This window comes from Thunnus albacares, chromosome 8 (assembly GCF_914725855.1).
Source record: "Thunnus albacares chromosome 8, fThuAlb1.1, whole genome shotgun sequence".
NCBI classification, from domain to species: domain Eukaryota; kingdom Metazoa; phylum Chordata; class Actinopteri; order Scombriformes; family Scombridae; genus Thunnus; species Thunnus albacares.
Genome location: NC_058113.1, coordinates 14,312,146 through 14,340,109, shown reverse-complemented (window position 1 = coordinate 14,340,109; position 27,964 = coordinate 14,312,146). Strand labels below are relative to the sequence as shown.

The following is a 27,964-nucleotide window of genomic DNA, read 5'->3' as shown; positions in this document are numbered from 1 at the left end:
CTGCCAGAAAGAAAATCCAATACTAAAACCACAGAAAGACACTTTTCAGTGCTGGAATCCCGCACCGATCACAAGACTGCGACTCACTCTCCAACAGTTTGCTGATACATCATTTACATGAAGATTTGAGGAAATAGCTTAGGGCCCAATTCTTAGTAATCAATCTGTCCAATGTATGTCATGACCTTTAACCCAGTGAAATATCTTCACCACTGTGAAACCTGATATGTAATGATCCTTTTAAGTACTTGTTCTTTTTGCCCTCCACCTCAAGGAGACAGAGCCCTTGATGGTGAAGATAATTCAGTAATTTGCTCGAGGACACTTCAGCAGGGTGGAAGCCTCCAAAAACAGACACTCAAGCCTGGTTCCTGTGGTTGAAGGATGATTTCTCTACACATTAGGCCTTCCCGCAGTCCAATAAATCCTCACAAAATATCATATTCAGGTCTTCAGCAAAGAGCTGCTGATCCAATTAATCCATCCTTGATGTGAAATTCAAAGGCGGCGGCTTCCCTGCAGCCATAAATCTCAAGTTGCAGGGTCTAGCGTTTTGTGTCAAACATCCACGTTACAAAACAACACTGACAGCCCTTTCTGGCAAAGTAAGACTCCATATAATCACATCAAAGCACCATTTTCCACAGAAGGTTGTAGTTTTGTTCTGTAATTCCACAATGTTGTCCAAAGAGAGACAGGCAGGACGGATGAGAGAACGAAGAAAAGAGAAACTGGCATCAGTGAAGAAAGAGATGCGAATGTAGGGCATAGAGGGGCGTAGAGAAATGGAGCATAGTGACGGAGAGGTACATGAGGGTGACCGATGGAGGAGAGAAACAGGCGAGGAAAGAAGGATGAAGAAGAAAAAAAAAAGGTAGAGATAGAGAGTAGGAATAGGAACGGGATGATCAAAGAAAGAAAGAAAGAATTAAAAAGAAAATATGAATAAGAAAGAGGAAAGGAGGAGAAATAATGAAGACAGAAAGTGGAGAGATCCTAGGGAGAAGCTAAGCCTCACATCCTCCAAAGCTTTCCCACAATGCTCTGAGCCCGCAGGAGTTAACCAGGTCAGAGCAGGTGTCTGATGTCAGAGAGAGACATAAAGTGACAGAGACCTCAAGAAAGAGGTGGTGCAAAACAAAGCCAGGAACAAAAAAAAAAAACAACACAAAAAAAGCGGTGATGAGAAGCCAGGAGGGATGGGACTGAGTGGGTTGAAGAAAAAAAAAAAAAAAAGATGCAGTAAATCTGTTTCGAAGTCAGTCAGCTGTGTATCGTTCAGTCCAGCTTCTGAGCGCTTTCTTCTGTAGCAGCGGAAGAGCAACTGGATCACGTCTTTCACAATCACACACAAACACACACACTGCCGCAGCCACACACACAGTGTATATCCAGCGCAGTCCTTGAGGAGTAGAAAAGAGTGCACCAAAGAGTGAGAGTGTGTGTGTGTGTGTAAGCCAAAGAAAGGGGTTTACGTACGCAAAAATCTGAGCATGTGCATGTGGGTAAGCAGGTAGATAAGTGCGTGTATGTGTGAGAGAGATATATTGGAAGTCGAGCAAGTGTGTAAGCAAGTGTGTGTGTGTCAGCAAAGGAGTGAATGTGTCCACAAGATATTTAAAGTGAGAGTGTGGATGTGTGAGCCAAGTGTTTCTCCTCTGCCGTGTTTTTCGGTATACGCTGCTGTGACCTCGCTGCGAAAAAGCTGCTCCGCTCACTAACAGGCAGAGAAACAGGGAGGGAGGGGAAGACGGTGTATGTGTGTGTGTGTGTGTGCGCGCGTGTGTGTGTGTGTAGGGCAGAGAAGGAAAGAGAGAAAGGAGGAAGAAAGAGAGATAGAAATATTGTAATGGAGACTTGATGCAGTGGAAAGTTAGTGAGCTGATTGGGCAATACTTATAAATATGCTAATAGGGGCACGCTCTTAATCAACACTCTAGCTGTAATAAACAAGCAGTCACATGAATTCACAAACCCAGCAGCCACACACACACACCCACACACACACACACAAACACCTCTTTTTACTAGGATCAGAGCTTAACCACTGAAAACATACATTCCACTCTTTGACCCCTTAAAACACTTGTTTTCCTTTCTACATCTTTCTCTTGTGCCTCCGCCTCGTCTGTCTTGCTTTCTTTTCTTTCTTTCTACGTCCCGTCCCTCCACAGGCCACAGCAGGTCTCTACTGCCCTCTATCCTCACTACAAATAGGTTCTGATAGCTGGTACCATTATGGATCTGTTTCTCGGTCATAAAAGAGATTTGTTAACAAATCTTATCAGACCTTTTTACCTCTCTTTACTCTTTTTTTTATTAGCAAAGATCAATGGAAAACATATAGGTAGAAGGCTTCTCATTGGTTAACATGACAAACATCACCAGCAGCAGATTAGATCAGCTGTAGCTAATTAACGCTAATTTGTGCCTACAATGAAAAGTTAAGCTGTTCTTTGGTTAATGTGCTCTCTGCAGCCAGTGTCTGTATTCAGCCAAAGATTGTTTATAAGTCTACTGACGTACCGCTCAGTAACACCACTGTACAACCACAAGTGGACTGTGGACTTGTGTAGTTCAACAGGGACCGACATAGTGGTAACTCTTCTCTAGAGAAAATTCCCAGTCCATATCAACATGATCAACATTTTGATCTGATAAATAGATGGAATCAGGACCTTCAGTATTTGGAGTATGTAATTTGTGAAGTGCAGTAGATTACAGCTGTTAATTGAATGTGTCAGATATATTTAATTAATATTTCATATATTATGCTGCTCTTCTCATTTTCAGGTTGTAAGTACAAATTGTGAACATGAATCAGGCTGACACTAAAAACTGTAGTGTCTGTGCTTTCTCAGCCAACAAAAGGTGATAAAAACATCTTTGGGTTTATGTTACTTCAGCCTTTAGTTACTTATATGTTGAAAGAAATATCTAATAAGACTCAATAAGGGATACAAAAGGGTACAGATTCAATAAGCAGATTTGATACTGAGTTTGAATTTTATAGTATGCTATTGAACCCATCCCTAGTCCTCATTATTTTCTCTCCTGCAGCATATCAAGCTCTTCCCATTGGCATCAGTGGCATAATTTGTAGTAAATTACTCTCACACTCAATTCCTCTGATGTGCTAAAGCACAAGATGATAGAGAACACTTTCCAGCTACGCTTCCAGCTGCAAAACACTGACACCAATCATTTTGTGATTATTTAGTGGATATTGCAATCGTAGCATAAAATGATATAGAAGTATGTAAATATATTCCTGTATTTTATATTTTCTACCAAACGAAGATGATTGCTAGCATGTTGTTGCTTAATGTTACATCATATAAAAATGCTGAACACCAAAATGCCACAATTAAGAGCCAATTTTGAGTAGCAATGACTGTTTGCTTTTTGAAAACTGAAGTAGTTCATATAATTATATTTTTTTCTAGTTAGTTATGGAGCCCAAGTTTCCATCGTTTAACTAGATTTCAGACCATCAGCATTCCTCATTAATAATGCTTTAGACCAATTCACAGCCATGACTCCTCATCCGTCTGCTTCATGTTTTGAGTCTTATCACCATTTGCAAAATTCTGTCCTAACAGAATTACAGAGGTTAAATGTTATGTTCAGTATGCTCAGTATTCTCAGGGCTGTGCATCCCACAGAAGCTCATTTCAGCCAGTCTGGACACTGGGAGCCATGCTGCTGTCACTTTCCAGCAAGGATAGAAAGAATCATCTCATTAAAAGTTTAAGTTAACCTCAATCTTAACCTCAACTTCGGAAACATTTCCTTAAGAAATCGTCATCTTAAGAAATGTAAATTATGTGTCAGTCCTCCTCAAGAATGACAAGTTCCCTGCTCCGAATATACAACATCCTCCAGGAAAACATAGGAACAACAGTTACCTAGCAACAGACATGGAAAGAGACTGGAGCTTAAGGGCCATAAAATGTCTATCTACTGAATACCTCTGCATGTATTCAGCTCTACCTCGATCCATTCCAGGACACACAGCAACACCAGGCAAATCTCTCCAATGTGTCATAAAAAAATAGATAGCTCACATTGAGTCAACAGTCAGAGTCATTTTCATTTAAGTGGTTGACACATAACCAAAAACAAAACCATATACAGCACCAGTCAGAAGTTTGGACACACTTTCTCATTCAAGTGAATGGGAAAGTGTGTCCAAACTTTTCACAGCTACTGTAAGTACAGGAGACTTGATATTAAAAATATACACAAATATAAGCACTCAAAAATTTACAGGTGAGCACTGCTGTAATAGCTCTAATCTAGAGGTAGAAATTCAATATGTTTACTTACTTTTAAAACTGTAAAAATGTTGAATTTCTACCATTAGACACACAGTTCAACAATACTTACATCTAATTTTTTTTTTTTAAAAAAAAGGACAAACAAGTCTTATATATTGTACTCACCAGTGTAGTATGATATTCTGGAAATATCTGAAACAGAAAGCGAGAGAAAACACAAGATTTTACTTTCAAATATGTGTACAAAACACTGTGTTAAAATGTTATTATTCACAGTCACAGTCCCTTTATGTAACGGTTCAAGTCAGGTTATCAAAAAGAACCAACCAAAAGTATAAGAATGTGGTGTTTCTTCCTAATCCTGGACAACCCCAACAAATTCAGCATACTTTGTAATAACTGATACACTCCTATCAAATATCTACTGTAACACTTGGTACATACAGTACTGTCTTGCATGCATACAACACTAAACTGTATCTATTTGCATGTAATGTAATGAGCTAGGCTACTTGTTTTCCTGTAAATGCTTTAATGCCCCTAAACAGGTGTTTTTACATATTTTTCCTGATTAAATCTCTACTCAGGACAGTGTGAGCTGGTACAGCAATACAGTATGTAACTCCCAGCATAGCTCCACCCAACTTTAACCTGTGCAGAGCTCTAATCAGCGAGTGTAACTGAAAACACCAGTGTGGATGTGCAGGATCTTTAAGTCCAATTTAATGAGCTTGATCTCTTCCCTCCGCAACACAACAGAGAAAGAAATGGAAAAAGGAGGGAAAGACGGGATAAAGAGGGAAAGAATAAATAAAAAAGGGGCAGAAGGACACAAAGGTAGAGAGGGAGACAGAAAGAAATGATGACCAGTGACAGAGCTCAACAGAAGAACTGAGAGAGGGGGAAACTGAATAATAAACGTCATAAATAAAGCCCCTTCACAGGCAGAACACTAACTTTAATGACAAATTACTTAAAACAATTAATCAATTAATTTTTTGTTGGCCAAATCAAAACACTTAATTGATAAATCAAAGAGGACTTCCATCACTTGGAAAATCCAACTCTCCAATCAAACTGATTACAACGTTTAGTTGACTTGACTGACAAGAGTCAATTTCCAATCCCACTAAGCACATGCAGTGGTTTACGTGTCTGTCAGCACTGACCAACCAGCTACTGTGAAGCCGCTCTGATGAATCAGGAGCATTTGATTCGTGCTACAGCTGGAGCGAGGCACGGATCGTGACTTGGCAGAATATATCTGCTCTGTCATGCCGTAATAACTTTACCCACTGGCCTCATTCACCTCTTAAATCTGTCTCATAACCTCAGTCAGCTTCAACTCACCACCGCTCTCTCTTTCACCTCTTCACTCACTTTTTACTACATACTTATGTACAAATGACAGGAAAATGAGCAAGATGAAATGTTTAGGAATAAAAATACAGACATCTGTTACTTAGCAACAGTCATGTACGGATATGGATGACAAGATGTCCCAATTCCATATTACATACTAATACTTTTTACAGACAAAATTAATGTGCCTTGGAGCTGAAAATGTTTGTTTTGATTGATTAGTCAATCAACAGAAGATTAATCAACAACTATTTTGATAATCGATGAATAATTTTAGTCATTTTTCAAGCGAAAACGCCAAACATTTGCTGGTTACATATTCTCAAATGTGAGGATTTGGATATTTCTTCATCAAATATGATGGTGAATCAAACAGCTTTGGGTTTTAGAGAAGACTGTAAGACAACAGAAGCAATATGAATACATCACCATAGGCTCAGGGAAATTATAATGCACATTTATTTTGTAATTTATGACATTTTATAGAAAAAAATGATCAATTGAAATGAATGAAAATAATTATTGGTTGCAGTTCTAGTGTGCTTTAGCTATTTGTACCACGCTACTGTTAATTAAAATATAAGAGAGTACAACATGTTTTTACAAACACTAACAAAAGATCATTTTAGAGATGTCTCACCAACAATTAATTGGTTTTATTTTTGCCAGCAGTGAGTTTCACCTACATTTCCTTTGAGCACTGCATTGTAGGCGATGCAACACGCCCAAAAATCAAATACATGTGGGGTGGACACTGATACTTTAAATACGCTCAATATTGTATTTTTTCCTGTGCAAACACACTACTACTGAGTATGGCACTGGGTCACAAATGAAAACTGGTCCAAAGATAAACTGTGTGGGTTTATAATTTTGGTTATTACTTTAACTCAAACATTTCACTTGGTTTCCTTCACTGCTGTTTCATTGTGTGTTCTGACACTTCACATAATTTCCTCTAATCACATAATCCAATTTGTTCCTGGCAGAGTTTTGTCCTAAACATTGGCTACAAGTAGGATGCTATTAACAAAAGCAACACCACTCCTGGCAATACTCTCTCTATCTTTTATCTATTTATTTTTTTATTGAACCTTTATTTTACCAGGCAAGATATTAAGAACAGTTTCTTATTTACAATGACGGCCTGGCGAGTGCCAGAAGACACTTGAAAGGGGGAAAGAGGGTAGGTGACAACAACAACAAAAAGAAGAACAACTAATCAAACAGAAGTACACAATTACTAGTAGAACATATACAAGTATTGATCAAATAGAAGTAAAACATTTACAAGTATATCTTAATATTCATTACTGATAAATGTAACATTTGAGGTGGTGAAACACTGAGCAGGACTGGCAGTACATTCAGTGAAGAAGGACAAACATAGTGTTAAAAATAAACACAATGCTTGAAGACATATTGCCTTCAGAGTGGTCCACAAATTAGCCTCCTACATCTGCTTTTAGTTTATACGTTTACATTCAAATGTTCCAAATAACAGAAGTATGACAACATGCACATCACCACACCTACATATTTGGCCTTTTCTGAAACAAACTTCTCGGCAGACATATTTGTTCAACGTTACCGCAAATGACACAGCTTTAAACCCAACTTTTAATCTTTCACATCAACCAATAACGACTCAAAATGAGAACCTGTTATTAAAAGCAGCACTGAAACATCTGTCACTAGAACTGCTTACAACATTTTCACTTGGATAAACACTCCTCAGAGCTTTGCACTCCTACTCTATCGCATTCCCCCCCTCAAGCTCTCAGCCTTTTTCCTTCTCTCTCCCACTCAGAGTAGAAAACTATTGCCTCTGGCTATAAACCATAGAAGCTACGCTACAGTTGACACCACGCTAAGGGCATTGCACAATTCTCCATTCTCATCAAGACAATAACAACTGCTTTTTGCAGCCCCCCCTGCACTGATCCGCCTATCAGAATAGATTACAGTAGAATAGAGTGGCGCAGGACCGAGTGCAGCACCAGCAAAAAGAATAAAGTTACCACAGTAGCAGCTAGAGCTTTAATGAGGTAGCTGCCCCTCTAAGTAGCAGCTATAAAAACATTATTGGAGTATTGGGACTACTGTAGAGATAGGAAAATATGGCCGAGGATGTTCTGATTTACACCAGCCACCTTTTTCACATCTGTATTTTTTTTGTTTGGCAGAAAAAGTGTCTACATGTGCTGATGTCACTCAATCAAATGAAGTTGTACACTCAATTCCCTCTCTGTCAATATAAATGTTAGTGCATAATGCAGACAGATCTGGTGGATAGATGTCAGCAGTGCACAGTACAAATCTTTTATGAAGTTTGTAAAGTCCCTCACATCTGTTCATCGCCAGCCATGAAGCCTGTTATCACTCACTGTTCGTGTTCATTTATTTCTTCCTAACATCTCATTCACACAGTTTTCCTTTATTCAGTCTGGGGCTGCAAATGATTATTTTCATTATCTGTTAATCTATTGACTACTTTTTAAATTGATCGATTGGCCTAAAAGTGATTCTTTCAAATTGCTCTTTTTGTCTGATCAACAGTCTAAAACCCAAAGCTATTTAATTTACAATTATAGCAGCAAATCCTCTCATTTGAGAAGCTGGAACCCAAGAATATTTGGCATTTTCACTTGAAGGATTAATCAATGACCAAAATAGTTGCCAATTAATTTTCTGTCGATCAACTGATTGATTAATCCTGTAATTGTTGCAGCTTTAATTGGATCTACGGCATGAAAGACTCGATTCAATGAAAATATTTCATGCAGAGAACATTAGATTAATTGAACATAACTCAACAGATTGATGTAAAAGTCAAGTTTTGAAGTATCACATTAATTAACTACCTGAATGTTTACATTGCTTTTGCAGAATGATGGACAGTAACAAAGTACATTTACATGAGTACATGAGAAATGTACTTAAGTACATTTTTCAAGTATCTGTACCTTACTTGAGTATTAATTTTTTGGAAACTTATGACTTTTACTCTACATTTTAAAGACAAATTGTAAAAATTGTACTTTTGACTCCACTACATTTCTATGAAGATTCCCGTTACTTGTTACTTTGAAGCTTAGCTTTGAAGTCAGCGGATGAATTTTCTTTTCTTTTCTAAAATGTGATAGGCCATGTGCTGTGTTTGTCACAGGAAAAAAACCAATCACAGTAAACTACTCCTACGCTATCAGTAAAGTTCAAAGTTCTTAAACAGTTCAATTTAAACTTAACGGTGGTTATGATGGCTACGGCAGATAAAGATGACAATTATGACAACAATATAACATTGTATTGACATCAAAAAGAAAATGTACTTTTGAATACTTAAGTATGTTTAAAGCAAGTCCTCCAGTAACTCAAGTAAAAATGTGACTGAACAACTTGAATTGGAGTAATAGTTGACCAGGAGTATCTGGGCTATACTTTGACTCAAGTAATGAGTTGTGTACTTTGTCCACCACTGCTCTTGCAAATAAAAATAAAGTGATTCAATAACAGATTCGTTAGATACTAAACAGAACAAATCTGGTTATCTTAACAATTTCAAGCTGCCACTCAGAACCCAACCCTATTATTTTATTATTTTAGGATCTGTCACTAATAAAATGATTCTAATATTCGTTTGTTCAAGATTATTATGTTTAAAGAGGCCAATTTGTTTGTGAAGTAGATCAAATCAATCATATGACTTATGAGCCATATTACCCATTGCATTTGAGGAGCAAATGTTTTTGGCTTTATAGAAAATCAACAGTTTTACAGGCCGAGACTGCAGCCTGCACTCTCAGATCCCCCTTTTATCTCCTCCTTTCCTCCCTATCTTTCTCTGAATCCACAGATTTATAGTGTCATTTTTTAAACTGACAATATTTTACACAAACAAGCTTTTTTAGGGCTTTACCTCTGTGTGCAGTGCACTGCACCAAAGTTAAGATTCAGACATTCATAAATACACTGATCCAAACCACCGCGTTTCCTGCCGAAACCTCACATCTCCCCAAATTCTTTCAGGATCTGAGAATTAAGGAGTTTTCTATTAGACCCATGCTGTTTTTGATATATTGCTCATGTTTTTATATGGATTCCTCTCAATGCGAGCTACTTACAAAAATGTTTCCACTGTCAGATATTTTTTATAAGAAACTCAAAACTTTGTGATAAGAAAAGAAAAAACATTCAAACAAAAATGTTATAACACTTTTCAGCTGGAGCTGTCCAGCCCTGGATTAATATATCAATTATAATATGTATCTTACTTTCACTTGATTTGGCACCAACATAGTTAAATAACCTCACAAGTGGAAACATCAGTCATATTTAAAAGTGAATCCAGTGCGGCTTGTGTTTATCCGTACTGTAAATATATTTGACTGCTACTTTACTCGTCTGGCTGCTGCTGTAATCAACACTTTAAGATGCACTTCAACAAAAGTTAAAGAAAGGTGTCTATTGACTTTAAAACATTATGATACATTATGGTAATGAGGACTGAACAATATTGAGTTATTTTCCATCATTGTGAATTCTAACACAGGAGTTATTTCCTAATTTTAATCATGATACAATGGTTAAGTCAGATTTCTCTATAATAATTCCTAAAATGTTCAGTTTGTCTTCCTATTAAAATGCTGTCCAATGTGATGAATATCAGCTAAACAACATCAGCTGTTCTAATTATTGTCAAACAGATTTTTTTCTAAACCTTCCAGCTTAACGGTGATGTTAGATGTCAGGGGAGTGTCAAATATGTCACATAAACTTGTTGTTGCTTAGTAAAGATACATCTACAACTATGTATAAATCTCAACAGCAAAACTACATTTTGATAAGCTGTAATACAAGTCATTTCACAATCACTGTACCTGCTAATGAGAGCCAACCACGTGGAAAGAGTTACGTAAAACTGTGAGCCACTGATGCAAATAGGGGAGGACTGATGATGACACAACAGAAAGACATTTCCAGACACACTTTCACTAGTCATCCCAGATAGCCTCATACTGCTCTGTCCCAAAATAAGGCTACCACAGCTCCAACAAACAGGGACTGGACCGACCAGACCGTTAATGTGTTTTTCAAAGTGTATTTCTATATAATTTATCTTTTGACAACTTGTTACAGGACTATTTCATGAATGGAAGCATCAGCTAAATGACTTGGGAACAAATATAGCTCACTGTATAATGCAACTTCAAAATTCAGAACTGCACCCAACAATAAATTATTTATATTTGTCATATTAGCTAATAAGTAGGAAAAATACTACACCACCCGTCAGGTGTCTTAGCTAACAGTTATTATTGCAATAGCAGAAAACGTGGCCCGGGGCACAGGATGGGAGTTGGAGGTAGAACTGTCCTGGAATTCAGTACACCACAATAAAGTAACCACAACTAAGGCAAGACATCAGATAACACAACTTAAATGAAACAGACATTAAGAAGGTGTGTGTGTTCTTATACACACAATGCATTTTTTTCCATAAATCTAACTAAGGATCATGAGTACTCAGCTGTGTATGCGGGTTTGTTCTCTCCAACAAAATACAAACTTATCATCACTTATTTCTGTAGATTCAAGAACTTCAACTCAAGCATCAATTGTCAGACATTTGTAGTTTGTTTTTTTTTTGACTCTTTCACAAACACTCTCCCTCCTCTGCTGTCAACTGCAGGACTACATGTAGCGTGTTGCCCTGTGGACAAGGAAAGTGACATTTGATAGCTGTAGCCTGTGGTTGTTTAAATGCATTTATACGGGAACAGAAATCTGATGTTTAACTCTTTGTGGTACTGGTCTGACCAGACAAGGCTGCCCCAGAACAGTTGAGAAGACCAGATTCAAGGCTTTTTTTCACTACTTACAGTAAACAATATGAGCCATATACAAGAATTTAAAATAAGCCGAGCTTTTTTTGTCTGTGTGAAAGCCGGTTTAGACGCAGAGGACGAGCTTGAAACGTAACTGGACAGGGCGAAGAGAACCATAATATGAGACAACCAATGAATTAAGTCTTCTCCTTACAAACAGTCAAACTGACTACAGTGAATAAGCAGCAGAATAAACAGTCTTTTGTCTTTCATTGTCATAAGCGTCATTATGGGTCTATGAAGTGTGACAGCACTGTCTGGGAACTAGTGGTCGCAGTGGTAGTGATAGTCACAGTTATAATGACAATGACAGTAACAGCTGTAGCAACAGTAATAAGTGTAGTAGTAGCAGTGGTTGTTTTATCCCATCTTTAGGTTTGTTAGCTATAAAAAATACTGAACAAAAACTAAACTATACAGACAAGGTAGCAAACATTATCACTATGTTTCATGACAGCAAGCCTAGAGAGCAAGATCCAAACATTCAGGGCTTCAGATACAAACACTTCATTTGTTCCAATTTATTCATTTGTCAAATATGTTGTCAGAAGCCACCATCCAGGTTTATCAAAGGAAAACAGAGCAGGCTGACACTGTATCAGAGCCTCCTGCGTCTTTTGTTTGTGCTCCACACTCTACCTGTCTGTGAGGTTTTCACATGCAACTGCTTGCACAGCGGTGAGTAGCACAAATTCCTTTCCAGCCCTCAGCCTCTCCTGCCAGACCCTCTCTTTACCTGCCTAGCACAGAGCACCCATACGCCAGTCCAATCACAGCCAAACAGACTCTCTGAGCCATCAGTATGACTACACACGTACATACCTCCATTAGTGCAGCCCAGAAAATCCCAGAACTGCATGTTGGCAGGCGGTACGCAGAGGACTAAGCCTCTTCTAAATCACAGAAGCCTGTATATGTTCCCCTCCTGTCTCTCTTCACTTCCTAGTTGTACTGTACTCTGTCACTTATAGGAGAGGGAAAAAACACCCGCCCACTGATTGTTTCGGATTGACACACCTGAGGGCTGAGTTTCATTTCAAAACAGCTGCTTCCTTCTTCTAAACTCTTGTTTCAACTGCTCCCTCGCTTGCTGCCCATTTCATCCTCTAACTCTCTGTCTCTCATCTTTATCTCTCCCCGACGGAAAATAGACAGGTGTAAAGATCGATCTAACATCCTCAGTGTTGCTTTCCCCAGTCCCTGCCTCTTCAGATTAGTGGAAGTAATGGGAGAGGAGGCAAGGACAACAGACAGCAGAAAGCATGAGGGAGAAGTGAAAGCAACCATACAAGTCTCCCTAGTCAGCTCTTGTAAAAATAAGAAGTAGATGTATAACAATTATGATTTCTACTTACAAATTGCTATTTATATGAGAAAAAAACCTAAATGACACATGTTAAGACGACACTGAAATTCACAAATTCTGTTTAATATATCAGGAACAAATCACAGCACTGACTGGACATACAATCTAGCAAACATTAACTTTGATAAGATTTACACTGACATCATGTGTCCGTCCACTGGAAGGTGACTTCATAGAAAATGACAGGAACAGCGATTTCTTGATAATTCACTCACTCACAATCAAAGCTGTCCCATACTTTTTTTCAGGAATAGCTGTAAAAATGAATCAAATTTTGAGCTTTTTACAACAAAGTGAGCCGATACCAGCCTTGCCCGGCTTGTATTCAAATATAAAGACTAAAATATGTTCTCAGCTTCTTGTCATCCAATATCAAATGTTGTCCTTTGTCCACAAACGTGTCAAAATATCCGAGGATACACTTCGAGATCATCCTGACCCAATGGGTTGCCTTCAGCTTGGCTGCGTGCTAGGGGACATGCACGGAGATGTGACGGGGGTGGGGGGGGGGCAACAATCACATAAAGGCAGGAAACAAGATGGGAAAAGAGCAGGAAAACAGAAATCTGTAGGAGACATGACAGGAGAGCTTTGACTCTAAATACTCAAAAGAAAAACAGACACATCCACAGGGCTGCTGGGACTAAGCTGTGCACTATGTTTAGTCCTGTGCATGTGCAGCACTACTTATCCCACCAAGCATGCTAAATTGATGATTTGTGCTCCTAAAACCTGGGCCTCCTTCAAATATTAATACATTTCAATGGGCCTACTAGAGCGATAAGTGTACAGTATTGTGGTTGACAAGGCAGCAAGCAGCCCAAAAAACACTTGAGACGCACAGGTTTAGGGTTAGACCTCCTTTTTTTGTCCAAACCCGCTGCTTGCAACAATGAGTCTGAGTCTGAGCAACTCGTCTTTTTCAACATAACACAGATGTTTTTTTTGTTGTTTTTTTTTTTTGTTGCTCTGCATGACAGAAATCCTCCTTGGTTTGGACCTTTGCACCTACCAGAGAAACAGAGAGGGGTGGTTTCGGCCACTGCACCACTCTCTGTTAGGAATACAAATGACTCCGCTGTGTCAAAATGACCAACCTTTTACTATCATTTAGTCCATAATATTTCTACAAAAATCCCAACACCAGCTACTAATAATACAACCCCGCGTTTAGCATTGCCGTTAACCCCATTGTCTGTGTCTGTTACCCCCCCTTTAATGCTAAGCTAGCTGAGCTAACGGTGGGCTATTCCCACTCAATCCGCCCCCAGGAAGGATCAACACTCACCGGCTTCAGCCCTGGAGCCCGGCCCGCACCCACTCCCCGTCACCGAGCACCCTTTCCAGTCAGTATGTTTGAATTTCACACATATGCCCGTTGATATTAGAGCCGGCTTGCTGGCTGTATCTGTTCGTCCTGGGTCCCTCTCTGTCTCTCCCTGTCTGTTTTTGTCCACAACAGCGCCGTGCCCGGTTGTCGGTGTCACTGACGCTGCTGCTGTTGCTGCTGCTGCTGCTGTTGCTGGAGCCTGAGCTTCTCCAACATGGCTGCAGCTGGCAGGGCGCACTGACAGGAGGAGAGGGGCCCAACGTGGTCAATACTACTGCGAGGGTCCCCACATATTATTAGCTGAGACCCCAATTACACAATACCCGCTCTAAGTTATACACTATATGACTTGTAAAATAATGACATGGAGGTATGGAGGTATGGAGGTGTCTGTCCATACCTAAATTCCAGTGATGGAAAGTAGCCTGCATTTACTCAAGTGCTCTACTTCAGTACAATTTTGAGGTATTTGTGCTTTACTTGAGTATTTCCATTTGATGCTACTTTATACTTCCACTCCACTACATTTCAGAGGGAAATATTGTACTTTTTACTTCACTACATTTCTTTAACAGCTTTAGTTACTTTTCAAAAGATTTGACACAATTGATAATATAACAAGTTTTTAAAATACAACACATTGTTAAAGATGAAACCAGTGGTTTCCAACCTTTTTGGCTTTTGGCGTCTTACAAAAAGCAGTGTGTAGTCAGCTCCACTAAATAGTTCTTCTTTCCTCTCCCATTAATCATCTCACAACTCCTCAGATTTATCTGGTGACCCTTTGGAGGGGCCTGACCCCTAGGTTGTGAAGGACTGGACTAAACTTGCTAACTGTATATAAAGTAGTTCAAACTAGCTCCACCTCCAGCAGCTACAACAGTAACATGCTGCTCTAACACTGATGCTTCAGTATTAATAATCTAATGATGTCATATATAATAATATATCAGCCAGAGGGACAAAATGAGTACTTTTACTGCAATACTTTAACAGCATTTTGCTGCTAATACTTATGTACTTTTACTGAAGTAGGATTTTTCATGCAGGACTTTTACTTGAAACAGAGTATTTTTACATTGCTGTATTGATACTTTTACTTAAGTAAAGGATTTGATTACTTCTTCCACCATTATTTAATCCATTACCTTGCAGGGTGTCATCAAATTGATAAATGTGATAGGGTGTTTAATGTAGTTGAATTCGGAATCATGCGTTTCTGAAAATATGAGGAATTATTGTCAGGTCTATGCAATATGGCACAATGTGATCTTCCTCCAAATGATGCAGCTGCTGGTTTGTTTTCCCTCTCAAAACATATAAATTTAATCCATTCATGTTGCTAATCTGGTGAAGGTCCACAGCTGAAAGAGCCAGTAGCCAGAAATGTTAAGTTTTGAAGTTCAATTTATTCAGCCATAAAATAATGGAAATTACAGAGCTTAAGTCAAGAAATAAATACCCACAGGGAAGAGATTTGGGTTTATCTTTTGATGAACATGAATAGGATGAGATTTGCAGCAACTCCTGAATAATATCAAGAGATCTGAGGGTAAGGCTTATACAATTTAAAATTTTATATTGTTTCTACTGGACCCCGAGTAGGTTATATAGACTTGAGAGTCTGCAGCCTGCTGGAAATGTAGTGGTGATGAGGATTCACTGTTACACTGTTGATGTCATAAAAGTGCAATTTGTATTCTGTCTAAATCTTTATATATTAGGAGACTGTAAGGTGTTATCTGCTTTTCCACAATCGCTGACATATTGGACCCAGACAGCAATTATGACTAGATGGCAAATCACTCTCAGGAACTGGAAGACGCCTGGAGAGCCTCCTGTTCAGGACTGGGTAACTGGATTAGGAAAAGCAGCTGCATATGGAACAATGTCATATAGGAAACAGGACAGGACAGAAACATATTTCCTTAAGTGGGGCATGAATATTTCTTTTATAAAAGCATCATCGGTGTAAAGATTGGGTGGAAGCTCACTGGTTTTTTGTATAGGCCCTATTGTCTTTTGAATTTTTTTTTTCTTTTTTGAAGAAATATATGTCTTTTTTTGTCAATAGCTTTATACACAAGCCAGTCTTCATGCAGGTTGATCCCTCTTGTTTCAATTTTGGGGTGTGAATGGGGAGTTTCAATTGGTTTGAAATAAAATATATCATGTATGTCATCTGTTGTATGACTGATTTTATGTTGTAAAATAAAAATTGCAAGTCTTAAAAAAAGAAATAAATACCCATGAAATATAAACATGCATAAACACAACATGAAATTATATTTCACAATAAAAACAGTTTGAAAAAAGAGGATATTGACCTTAAAAGAACCATTTAAATAACAGCATTGCAGGCTAGAATTACAATTACATTTGCCAACTGAGTTTACGTCTTCTTACAATTTTCATTCTGGCTCATGAGCTTACAAGCCAATTTCATACAGAGGTGAGAAAAAACATATGGCAAGTAAGTAAACATATTCTGCAAACTGTGTGAAACATAAGCCCCCAACAAAAACAAAGCTAACTCAAATGCTTTGAATGTGAACAAGCACTAAGGTGTTCATTCATCTGGCATTATTTTATTTTAAATGTGGGAGTTTGTGTGTATCAAAGCATACCATGCCATCTGTTTAGAGGTGGAAAATCACACAACAAGTTGTCTGGTCAGTGTCATCTCAAGGGACTACATAGTATGAAAGTACAACCACACTTCTGGTCTATAATAACGGCTGTTTGCCTCATCAGTAATGGAGTTAAATAAACTGTAACTGAGCTGCAGGCAGGGATCAGGACTGTTTTGCTGTAGGGAAGGAGATGAAAGTAGTGGGGGTCACTATAACGTCTATGAACAAAATAGTCATTATCTCATTGTAAAACTGCTGGGTGAATCTGAAATTAAATTGCTCTCCACTTTTGGCTGGTGATTACTGTGCTGGCAGGACATCATCAGACTCACTTTGAAGGACAAATCACAAATATCCACCAGTGAAACTGGAAACTTGCTGGATATAGAGTTTTTATTCTGCAGCCCATTGCACCAAAACACAGTGAAATGATACAGAAAACTGAAGATTGTACTAGATTGTGTAAGAAACCATAGCCGTGTTAGAGCTGATGTCTCATATTTAAATAAAATCTTAAGAAATTTCTGTTATATATTATTCATCATACTATCAAAATGTAAGCGAAACAAAAGAGGCTTTGAAAAAATGATGCAACCCACTCAATGTACTCACTCACAAACAAAATTAATGTGGCTTTGATGCTGACTGCCATTATGCTATCTTGGGTCTGTGTGTCTACTCTGTTTGCGGTCACAGTCCAAAACAATCCATCCACTAACAGGCCTACACACACAGTCCCACCTACACACACAGTACATTCATGCATGCAGCGACTATCCACACACACACACACAATTCAAAGATTATTATAATCAACAGAGAAGAGTAATGCAAATTATGTGGAAAAGAAATGAAACACTGAAGTGGATTAAAACTCATGACGTCATATGGTATGCACTGAGCCACCAGTATAAATATGTTTTCACAGTTGGCAGTCACACTGTTTGGCAGCTATTGAATAAACTGTGTGCATTAAAACCCTACTGTTGATGCTGTATATCACATATATCCTTCACCTCTTAATTGACTGACAGAGCCAGATCCCTGCTTAAGTGGTTCAAGTAATGAACATGGTCAAAATGCTGTTTCAGAAGCCAAATAAAGTGTTTTGCTCTCAACTACATGAGGAAAAAGAGGAAGTCACATTTTCAGTTCTGAGGTCATTTTGATTGATTCCTGTTTCTTAGGAATTTGAATTTTTGCACTATGCCCTTTATTTGACATAGTATTTAGACAGAGGTTTACTTCAAGAACGACCAGAACACGTAGTTAAAGGTAAGCAGAGACTGTCTCAGCCAGTTATTTTTGCATGCTCGGCACATAATTAGATTAATGGAAAAGATATTAAACAGGACCGGAATCAGCAAATAAACAAATCAATGAATGAATCTCACATAGTACAAGAGTGTGTATGTCAGGGACTGTGTGCAATCAGGGATTTAAAACAAACTATTATAAAATGAATTTTAATCCAGCCCCACTGGGGAAGGCTGAATATGAACCACAAGTGATATTAAAAAGATCCATAATGCTGTGCTAGATGAATATCATTAAAGTAGATGCTTTCTATATGATGTGAATGTAATTGTTAAAATGCTTTGGATATACAGTTAGGACCGAGTACAGTGTGTTTTGAGTATTATTTGGCCACATAACAGTGGTGCACAGATAAAGAGGGCAGAGCTCCATCTAGTGGAAAAATTAGAGAAGTACATTATAGTTTGTCTTGGGTGACCATGTCAATCATCTGTCTCTAACAAATTTAAGGATTGATGCAACATAAATTAGATTACTCTTTATCTTTCAAACAAAGTACCTGATACATTTAGTTATGTTTGGGTTGCAGCTTCTGACAAAGGTGTCTATTTTGTCACCTGATGTAACATTTTGAGCGTACAAAGTATTCTGTCTACTACTAGTATCACTTATATAGAAATATCATTCAGCAGTCGGGGTCAACAAATTGATCCTTTTTTCCCACTCAAATATCACATGATCTTTTGACTGGTGACTCTATTGGCCAAATATTACAGAGAGTTAAATTGCTGTAACAATTACAATCCTATTTGATAGTTGTTTTATTTATGTATTTATTTTGTTGATATTTAAAGCCAGCATTTTGCAGTTGAAGTGAGAGGGCAACTATAAGGTTTCTCTCTCTGACAGTAATAGCGATAAATGTCAGAGTGGTCAGATTTTTCTGTTTTTCACCTGCAGTTATAATAAATGAGGACCAGCTTGATTTTTATTTACAGTAAAATGTTTAATCATTCATAGCACAAGAAATAATTACATCAAGTCACTCGGTTTAATGATTGAACTGAGTGTAAAATAATAATAATAATAATAATAATAATAATATGACTTCATTTCCCATAGGTTTAAAACATTTTATGAGCTAAAACTTATGTTCATAACACAGTCCTGTAATTAACATTACACAGTTGTCATCATTGCATATACACATACACTCCTACAGTTATGAACATCCAGCTGTTAGACTATAGGAAATTACTTGATATAGTTAATAAATATATCTTTACATGTTGATTTTACTCATTATAAATGAATATGCATCTGAGTTTTAGCCTAAGAACAGATGTTAGTTTTCAGTGAATACATTTCTGCTGTCATGATTTCCTCATGTGTTGTATATTATTAAAAAATATTAGAGAATCAGGAAGAGAAACACATACGTAGGGACATACAGTAACAGTTCAGGGTAGGATACAGAGAGGAAGAGGCTGAGGAGGAGCAGAGCACTTATATGGAGAGACTAGGAAGCCAGAGAGAGACATAGGAAAGGGAAAGACACAGAAGCTACAGAGGGATACTCATATATATGAGTATATAGGATAAATAGTGCAGATAAAAGGGCATTACAGGATGAGGGTAGAGGTAGGTAAATACAGTATGTAGGATAAAGCTATAGTGAGGTATAATTTGAGTTAAGTGCATGGGATTTAGGGCAGAGCGCGCTCTAGCAGGCCACTTCAGTGGTCTTTGAGATGCTCTGATCCATGTGACTGTTGGAGATGCTCTCCATGGAGATGTCAGTGTGTGAGCGCCCACGCTTCTCCTCTGTGCCGTGTGAGAGTGTCCGGCCACGCTGCAGCTCGTTGGTGTGTGCCCGGCTCCGAGAGCCATCGAAGGATGAGATGCTGGAGCTGGAGGTTGTCCGGGATCGAAGTCTGGTCATGCTGGCACTGGACACTGGAGAAAGAAGAGAGACAGGCTTGTTATGTTTTCCCTACTGATGTAGCCCAATATTGATTCATGATTTGTTTTAAATAAATAGAGAAATAATTATGCAGTAGAATGAGTTAGCTGCTATCACTGAATAAAGAGTCTCGCCTGCACTCTCTGTTCAGTTATGGACAGACAATGCTACCTGCAACAACTTAAAATGCAAAGGGAAGTATTTTAAGTGCTGATCTCTGAGATGTAATAGTATTTTTTATTTAATATTATGTTAGTTTAAGGTTAAGTTTTAGTGACTTACAGTATCCCATGCCCTGGATGAAATATTTCAAGGCTTCAATCACTTTGGCTGGCTGTTGAGAGAGGGACAAAAAAAAATAAGAAATGCATTTTCCAAACAATCTGGAGTGGAGATTCTCCAGTATTGTCAGTAGACAATAAAATGTGTCAGCATACCTGAACCACTTGAGGAAGTCCTCCACAGTCTGCCATCTAGAGGGGCAAAGCACAAAGATCAGCTGTAAGCTTCAGTCTCAAGTTAAACATTGGGTATCAGGTTTGATGTACTTTTAGTTGAATGAATTACAAAGTGAAACTGTTTTAATATAAGTAGACATTTGACAATAGAAGATCAGTTTTAGTAATTAATTTACAAGTTAGCAGCCCCTAACTGTGGTTACCTTCCAGAAAAGTGCTCTACATACAGTTTTAGAATATAATCAAGTATCATACAAATGGGTGCTATTTAATTTGGTTTGGTTTCGGTTACCTTCAGCAGTGTGGTCTTTGTGGGGTTGAGTTTGGAGTTGCAGTCGACCACAGCCTCCACAGCTGGAGACTGATCTCCTACAACCAGCAGAGTGGCACACCTGTAAACCAAGACAGACATGTCAAATAGGCAGAGAAGCTAAGACACATGGTTAGCATTTACAGAGCCTGACAGAATACAGATTTTTGAGTTGTCAGTATTTTTTATTTGAGAGGCTGGAACCAGTTGCCATGAAGCAAGTCTCCTGAAAATTGGTCCTGAACACTGAGTTGAATAGTGAGTAACTAGAGGTTGGAGATTGTTAAGCTAAATTTATCCTTATATTGATTGCTCACGCAAGAATATGTTAGTTAAAATCACATTTTAACTGTCCTTTTTTCTGATTACAGAACAAATTTAGCAAAACAATTCAGTTTCTACTTGTAATAATAAACATCTGATTATTTATTTTTTGAAGGTCAAGTGTTGTACTAACTTGAGTGTCCTGACATTGATGTTTCCTCCAGGGATAGGCCTCTCCACGTCCAGAGCGTTGCGGCTGTTGTAGGAGCGGAAGAACTGAGCCACATTGGTCTGGTTCATGGTTGTTGTGATGTGGTGACGGTATGTAGCTATGAGGTCATGGTTGGTCTGGATCTCCTCCTGAAAAGTCAGTTTGACAGTAAGACAGAGATATTCTGTATGTAAGACTTACGGGAAGTATTATTTTTTCACAGAATAAAGATTTTATTACAATGCATATTTCCTCTACTGTTGTTATGATAACTTACCTTTCCAAATAAGTGTGTGATGACTGTGTCGGGGAGAGTGTGGGTCCATTCAGTGATCTATAACACACACACACACACACACCCCAAAAAATCAATCAAATTTAATCCAATATTTACCAGTTCAGGTGGTTATATCCTTTAAAAGTTTCACAATATTTGAAGCAAATCTCTGAATCAGCATACAGGTCGAGTGATCTTCACATACACACTCACACATTGATCACACAATGCTGACCTTGCTTGCAAAAGTATCCATTAGTCCTTCAGCGTTAGGGTTGATGTTGACCAGAACCAATCCGTCCACCATATCAGGGTGATTCAGCTACATACACACACACACAGGAGTGATTAGTGATTCTTCTGTGTCCACTTCTACAGTCAAATAATTCAGGCCACACCAGAAACACTTCACATTGTAAAAGACATGTGACTTCAGAAGCTCATTTACTGTCATCAACATGTTTTTGGAGCAGTTCTCTTATTTATTTTTTCCTGACACGTATGAGTATGTTCAGACCACTGTTGATTTAAATTTTAATCTAACGTACCATGAAGTTTATTAGTGGCATTTGTGTGTAACTTAAGTGATGTGTCTAATTGTATCTGGGTAGCTTTATTTGATCCAGAAAGATCTGAACAGTAACTCTAGCACAGATATGATCGGTGTGTACACATTTATACTGAGAACCACTACCAAGATTTATTCTTTATTCATTATGCTTTCTATCTCTCCGTCTCAAGTTCAAATGGGATTTAGAGAAGAGATAGAAACTCACAGCGAATTGAGAGAGAATGTAGGCTCCTGCTCCAACTCCCAGCCCAATCACACTACGCAACCTAAAAAAAAACACAGAGAAAAGGTCAAAAGTTAATATAAAGGAGAGCCTACTCAAATAAGTTTGGTAAGTATCAGATTAACTCAGAGAAACCTGAGGAGTATCAGGTCTGTCTTACCCGTAGTGTTTGAGGACAGCAGGCAGCGCTTCAGACAGCTGGTCCATGGAAGGGTAGGTGTACCTGTGGGGTCAAATGTCAACATAACTGTCAGTAGGTGTGGGGTTCACTCACTTTTAACTTTGAAATTTATGTCTCTTCTTGTAGAGAGAGAGACTGAGAATAATTAAGACTACTGACGCAGTAGGAAGAGTTTTGGCTCCCTCATGTTGTCCTGGTGCTTCAACATGACACACAGGCAAATGTCTGACGATTTCCTGCATGTCCTCATGCTTGAACAGAGTCTCAAAACATGACTTGTCTACAGACAGAGAAGACAAAAATCAGTTTAATTATAATTGTTGACAAGCAAGGTTGTCTTAAATAATTAAAAATATAGTAATAAAACAGCAAACATACATAACTACAGACTGTGATTTTTCTAAAAAGAGTACAGAAAGTCTTGAATAAATGTTATTCAAAATGTATGTTGTGGAGTTGTTTAGAGGAAATAAGATGCAAGAAAACAAATGATGTGTTCAAGTAAACTAAGAGATTAGAGTTTTGTGTGATGATACATCAAGGTGCATTACTTCAGGTACACAAATGCCAGAAGAAAGCTTGTCTAGTCTGACTTAACTGATAAGAAATGAGATAATATGTCAGTATTATCTTGGATGTCAAGACAGTTATGCATCTTATCCTTTGAGCCTCCTTTCCTTTGATTGACGTTGATTCAAATTTTGTGTTCAATTTCTGTCATGTTTGCAATTTCTTTCACACAAGTGTATAATATCCTAGCTGTGTGCAGGATCTAAACACTGTCACTAGGCAAAAAGGTGAGACTTACGGTTCAGTCCGACATCATGATATGTCAGGATCACAGGACGGTTTGCCTTCGGTGTCCCTGTCATGATGCAGTGGACCTTCCCATACTGAGTGTCAATGTGCTCCTCCTAAAACAAATAGAGAGAACCATTCACACATTCAGATCATACGGACATGGTGCTAGTTTGTGTTTGAGTGTGGCTGAAGATATAAATCCATGATGTAAATTCACCATGAACCACAGTGCAGTCGTATGAGGGCACTACTGTATTATCAAGAACTACCTTTTCTTGAGAACAAATTAAACAATGCTTGATAGTCAAAATGTTAAGAGCTTGTAATTTTGCTAAATTTGTAAACGCAGAAAAATATTCTGAGCACAGAAGTGGCTTTTGAGTGAACATTGTGAGTGCACAGTGGCACAAAATATTTAATGGCAATTCAATGTGTTTCTTTATATTTATACCGTGAAATAAAACCAGATACTGATGTTAACAATATTACAACCAACTGATCATTTGTAAAAGTCCTTAAACTTTGCGCAAAGTTTACAGCTTTAACAGAGGATCAAACATCACAGTTAATACCAGCTCTCTGTGAGTGGCTACTTACAGTGATTTGGGGCTCAAAGACAGAGTCATTCTCGTTCTCCTCCAGAACCATGGCTGCTGATGCAAAGTAGACCAAAACAGACGACCAACAAACAAGAGAGATTTGCAGTAGATGTTCAGTAGATGCAGAGCAGATATCCTGTGTGTAAAGTAAATCTTTGAGCCTTAACTTCTTTTGGGTTTTTGAGGCAACCTTTTTTCCTCCTAATAAGACACCACCTGAGAGCTCGCCGTTTGTGTGTGACAGACTATTTGTTTGAGCTGGTTTATATATCCTCCGACACTGATCTGCCACTAAGCTCTAACTCCAACTTGGCTCAGATGTGGCCAACTGGCTTCTTCCTGTTTTAATCTCATCCCAGGCTGCTGCATTCCCACAGAGACAAGGAATTAAGACCAGGACATCTACTGTACACTAACAAAAACATAACGTCACTGTGGAGTTTCCATGCATCTTAAAACATTCTGAACAAAACAGCCATCTATAATGACAGATATGAACCTTTCCCAGCAGGTCCACTTGGATTATGATAATGACATTTGCACTTAAGCCTTTAATAGTTTATTTTTCAAGTACAAAAACCAAAACCAGCCAAACTATATTATTTTTTAGGTGAAATTATCTGACTCTCTGCAAGAAGGTAAAGTAATAAACTTCATTTGTGGGGAATTTAAATCACAGGTTATTGTTGTTGTTTTTGGCTTTGAGGTGTCAGTGGAATCACAACAAGTTCTGCCAAGCCATGAGCAGGTCAGCTGTCTAATCTCAGCGAGCCATCTGTTCCTCACAGCAAAGCATTCTGCTCCCTGCAGTTCAGCTAACCTTGACCCTCCTGCTAACTTGGTATAACTTCATTTCTATAGCTACTTTGAACTCTCTGCATGTTCTCACACAGCGCTCCAGCTAAAATAAACTACAGAGTATAGCCTAGGACCTTTAAAGTGCAACAGGTTGGTCGACACTAACCTTGAAGAGTCATGATACTCTTTGAGTCACTACAGGAGTTAATCTGCTAATAATGTATTTTTGTATTTAAATTGTTTTATAAAGGGGCCTGTGCTTCAACAAGTCATGATGTTACAGACAAATCTTACACTGTTTGAGAATGAAATGAGAATGTGATGCTTCAGTGGGAATAAACATTTTCTTAGCATTAAACACATGGTTGATAACAAAAAACACCCAGAATTGTGCATTTGTTTTTGACAGTTGTAATTTATTTATTTTCACAAAATCCCATGAAAAAACAAACAAACAAACAAAAAAAAAGGGATGGAAAATTGAGGTCATGTGGCTCTGACAAGCTCTGTTTACAATCAGTCTCTCTATCAAGCAATGCCAGAGTGCATCTGAATGCTTTATAATTCTTAGAAACATGTTACATATCTTCATTAACACTGTTGTTCACCATCTATGGAGTCCCTGAAGTCTCAAAATATTTTTTAACCTGTGTTCACAAATTATTATTTTGAGAACACAAGATATGGATTAGCACAAGATTAAAAAAACAAATCATCTTTGAGGACTTTGGGGGCTCTGCAGCTGTCAGATCGATAGTGAAGAACTTACATTCAAATATGAGTCTTAAACTGATTTTACAGTTATTTTTCTTGGCTCAGTTTCAAGGCAATTGTGGGAGTTTCAGATTCAACTTTTGAAGAAATCTAATCACTTTTTACATCACACTGTAAAGCAATTCTTTATATTGTGAAGAAAGGATAAATACAATTATGGACATGAAGCAGATGACTGGAGATATCAACCAGATGTTTCATTTGCACTGCAAATACATTTAGGTGTCAATCATAGCAGTTATATCTTTGTGTCAAGTCTTGACTTATAGCTGGAAAAATCTGATATCAGTAGATTATGATTTAGGTTTCAATATGTTATTATTTTATTTTTTACTTATGTTAACAGGTGTATTCAGTTATTATTGTGGTGATTTTAAAAGCGGGTACAGAAGGTTAGAGATTTTCACATTGACAAATAGCATTCCATTGTCTAAGATAATGTAATTACTCTTAAATGAAGTGATGTTTGCCTTATGATGGCAGAAGGTCAAAGGTTTATGGATTAGCTGCAGAGTACTTAAAAATGAATGAGGGCTTTCCACTCAGTCATGTAGCGCTGAGCAAAGCACTGAATCCTCAACACTGTCTATGTCTGCAACTGTGAGTGTGCAGCAGACTTTTTCTGCTTGAGTAAAAGATCTTTTGTTTGATTGATTAATCAAAATGGCCAATAGAGGGACTAGACATTAGTAGCTGGACTACTGCAGACAGTAACAGCTGGCTGAGCGGAAACAAAGCAGACTGTGGTTCGTCCATCTTCTTTAAGACATAATACCACCATTTCCTGAAATACACACACACACACAGATAGATGAGAGCTGTGTGTGCAGCAGCTTTAATCCATTTAGCGATGGCTGAAGAGCAGAGGGTGGCAGATGGGTCTTACTCAGCCTCACGTCAGTCTGAAGCCATTTGCCTGACTAAGCTCTGGCCTGCTAGCCTATTTCACCATTGACCTGCATTGTCCTATATTTCGTAGAGTGTTTTATGATCAAGACAATTTCAGTTGATCACTGTTTTCCCGCACTGTTTGTATGTATAAATGTGTCACAGAGATTTAACAATAGTGACATTGAGACAGTAAGCAGTAAATCTTTTTTCTTGCTTGTATTTCACAGTTTTCTTTTAGTTTTACAATGACTGTATATATTACAGTGTCAGTGCACCAATTCATATTAAAGCACCCTGATACATATACCTGTCGTCATTCTCCTAGTTCTTATTATTTCCATCCATACTCAGTATGTCTGCAACTGGAATTTCTGCCAATTCAAAGACGACATCTGCTGTTTACTGTAACTGAAAATAAAATTCATGAAACAGATATAATTTATTAAAACATGCACATTGACAATAATCCACAATGAGATCAGAATTTAGGGCTACTGCTAGATGGTAATGTTATGCAAAATGACTGCAACATTAACATTTCATTATTTAATGCTGAGTCACATTTTCACTTGAACACTACCCACACGTCACCCCTTATTTGATGGGGAGCCTTTAAGGAATATGATAAGGGATAAATCATAAGTTACTCTAGTTACTAGTCAATTAAATGACAAAACTGAAAGATAAGATTCTCACACAGAAAACACTTATATATAGAACAATTTTTTTGCATCAGGTCTGTATACATTGAAAAAAAAAAGTTATTCTTCTTTTTCTATTCTATCTTATTCTTTTTTAAGAAAAAGAAAGAAGGTCACAGCAGACATTTTGACTTGTCATAGTTGGAAAAGCACAGGTGCTACTAATGACATTAACGATGATTGTTCTATTCAGGTGTCCCAGTAATCCGTGACAGTTCGACAGTGAGCCAACATGCACAACACAGGCCAATTGAACTGCCTTTCATTTGTTGTGTCGACTGCACTGATTCCCTGATTTCACCAAGACTGAGGCATAAAGCCTACATGTTTCAATGAACTGCTGTCGTCAATTAGGGTAATTAAGCCTATTAATATCACCCACAATCTGCTATTCTGCTAAATAATAAATTACATAAGAAAACAACAATTACATCTACATAGTATTTGTACTGAGAGTTCCTTATAAAACCTCAGGTTTACACACACATGAACCATTTAATGCTGAAATTAATTTAAAAATGTAACTCAGAAATATGTGTGTTCTCTGCAGCTTCCAAAGACAAACTTTTCATCTGATAGTGAGATCCCAGTGTCATCCAACCTAATATGAGCAAACTCTGCACCTCTGTGTCACTTCCTGCTTGAATCCACTAGATGGAGTTTCATGATGACTTTCTGGACGCTGCTTGTGAGCTGGCTGCTTGAAGGTCAAAATTTCATAACACTGCTTTGTTTTTCACCTGACAAACCTTGCTTTTGACATCACCGTTGCTTACTATTAGACTTTTTTGTTATTTGATGTTCTTTAACTTTTGCTGCTAACTTT

General features: G+C 38.0%; 2 protein-coding genes across 2 annotated transcripts in view; both read right to left on the bottom strand.

The window, feature by feature from the left end:
- LOC122986684 (focal adhesion kinase 1-like) overlaps positions 1–14,481 on the bottom strand; it is a 65,468-nt gene extending 50,987 nt beyond the window's left edge. The window contains exons 1-2 of the mRNA XM_044357988.1: positions 14,185–14,481; positions 4,446–4,472 (exon numbers count right to left, since the gene is read on the bottom strand). The gene's annotated coding sequence lies outside the window, so the exon portion shown is untranslated. The remainder of the gene's footprint in view (positions 1–4,445; positions 4,473–14,184) is intronic.
- Positions 14,482–19,101: 4,620 nt separating this feature from the next.
- Positions 19,102–24,204, bottom strand: LOC122988204 (protein NDRG1-like). The gene is made up of 12 exons (XM_044360404.1): positions 23,973–24,204; positions 23,383–23,488; positions 22,734–22,854; positions 22,554–22,616; positions 22,376–22,436; positions 21,835–21,921; positions 21,600–21,656; positions 21,305–21,471; positions 20,830–20,929; positions 20,517–20,552; positions 20,362–20,413; positions 19,102–20,072 (listed from the first exon to the last, which is right to left on the bottom strand). Exons 1-12 carry the CDS (start codon positions 24,021–24,023, stop codon positions 19,840–19,842), a joined length of 1,134 nt encoding a protein of 377 aa, XP_044216339.1. The 5' UTR covers positions 24,024–24,204; the 3' UTR covers positions 19,102–19,839.
- Positions 24,205–27,964: the final 3,760 nt, after the last annotated feature.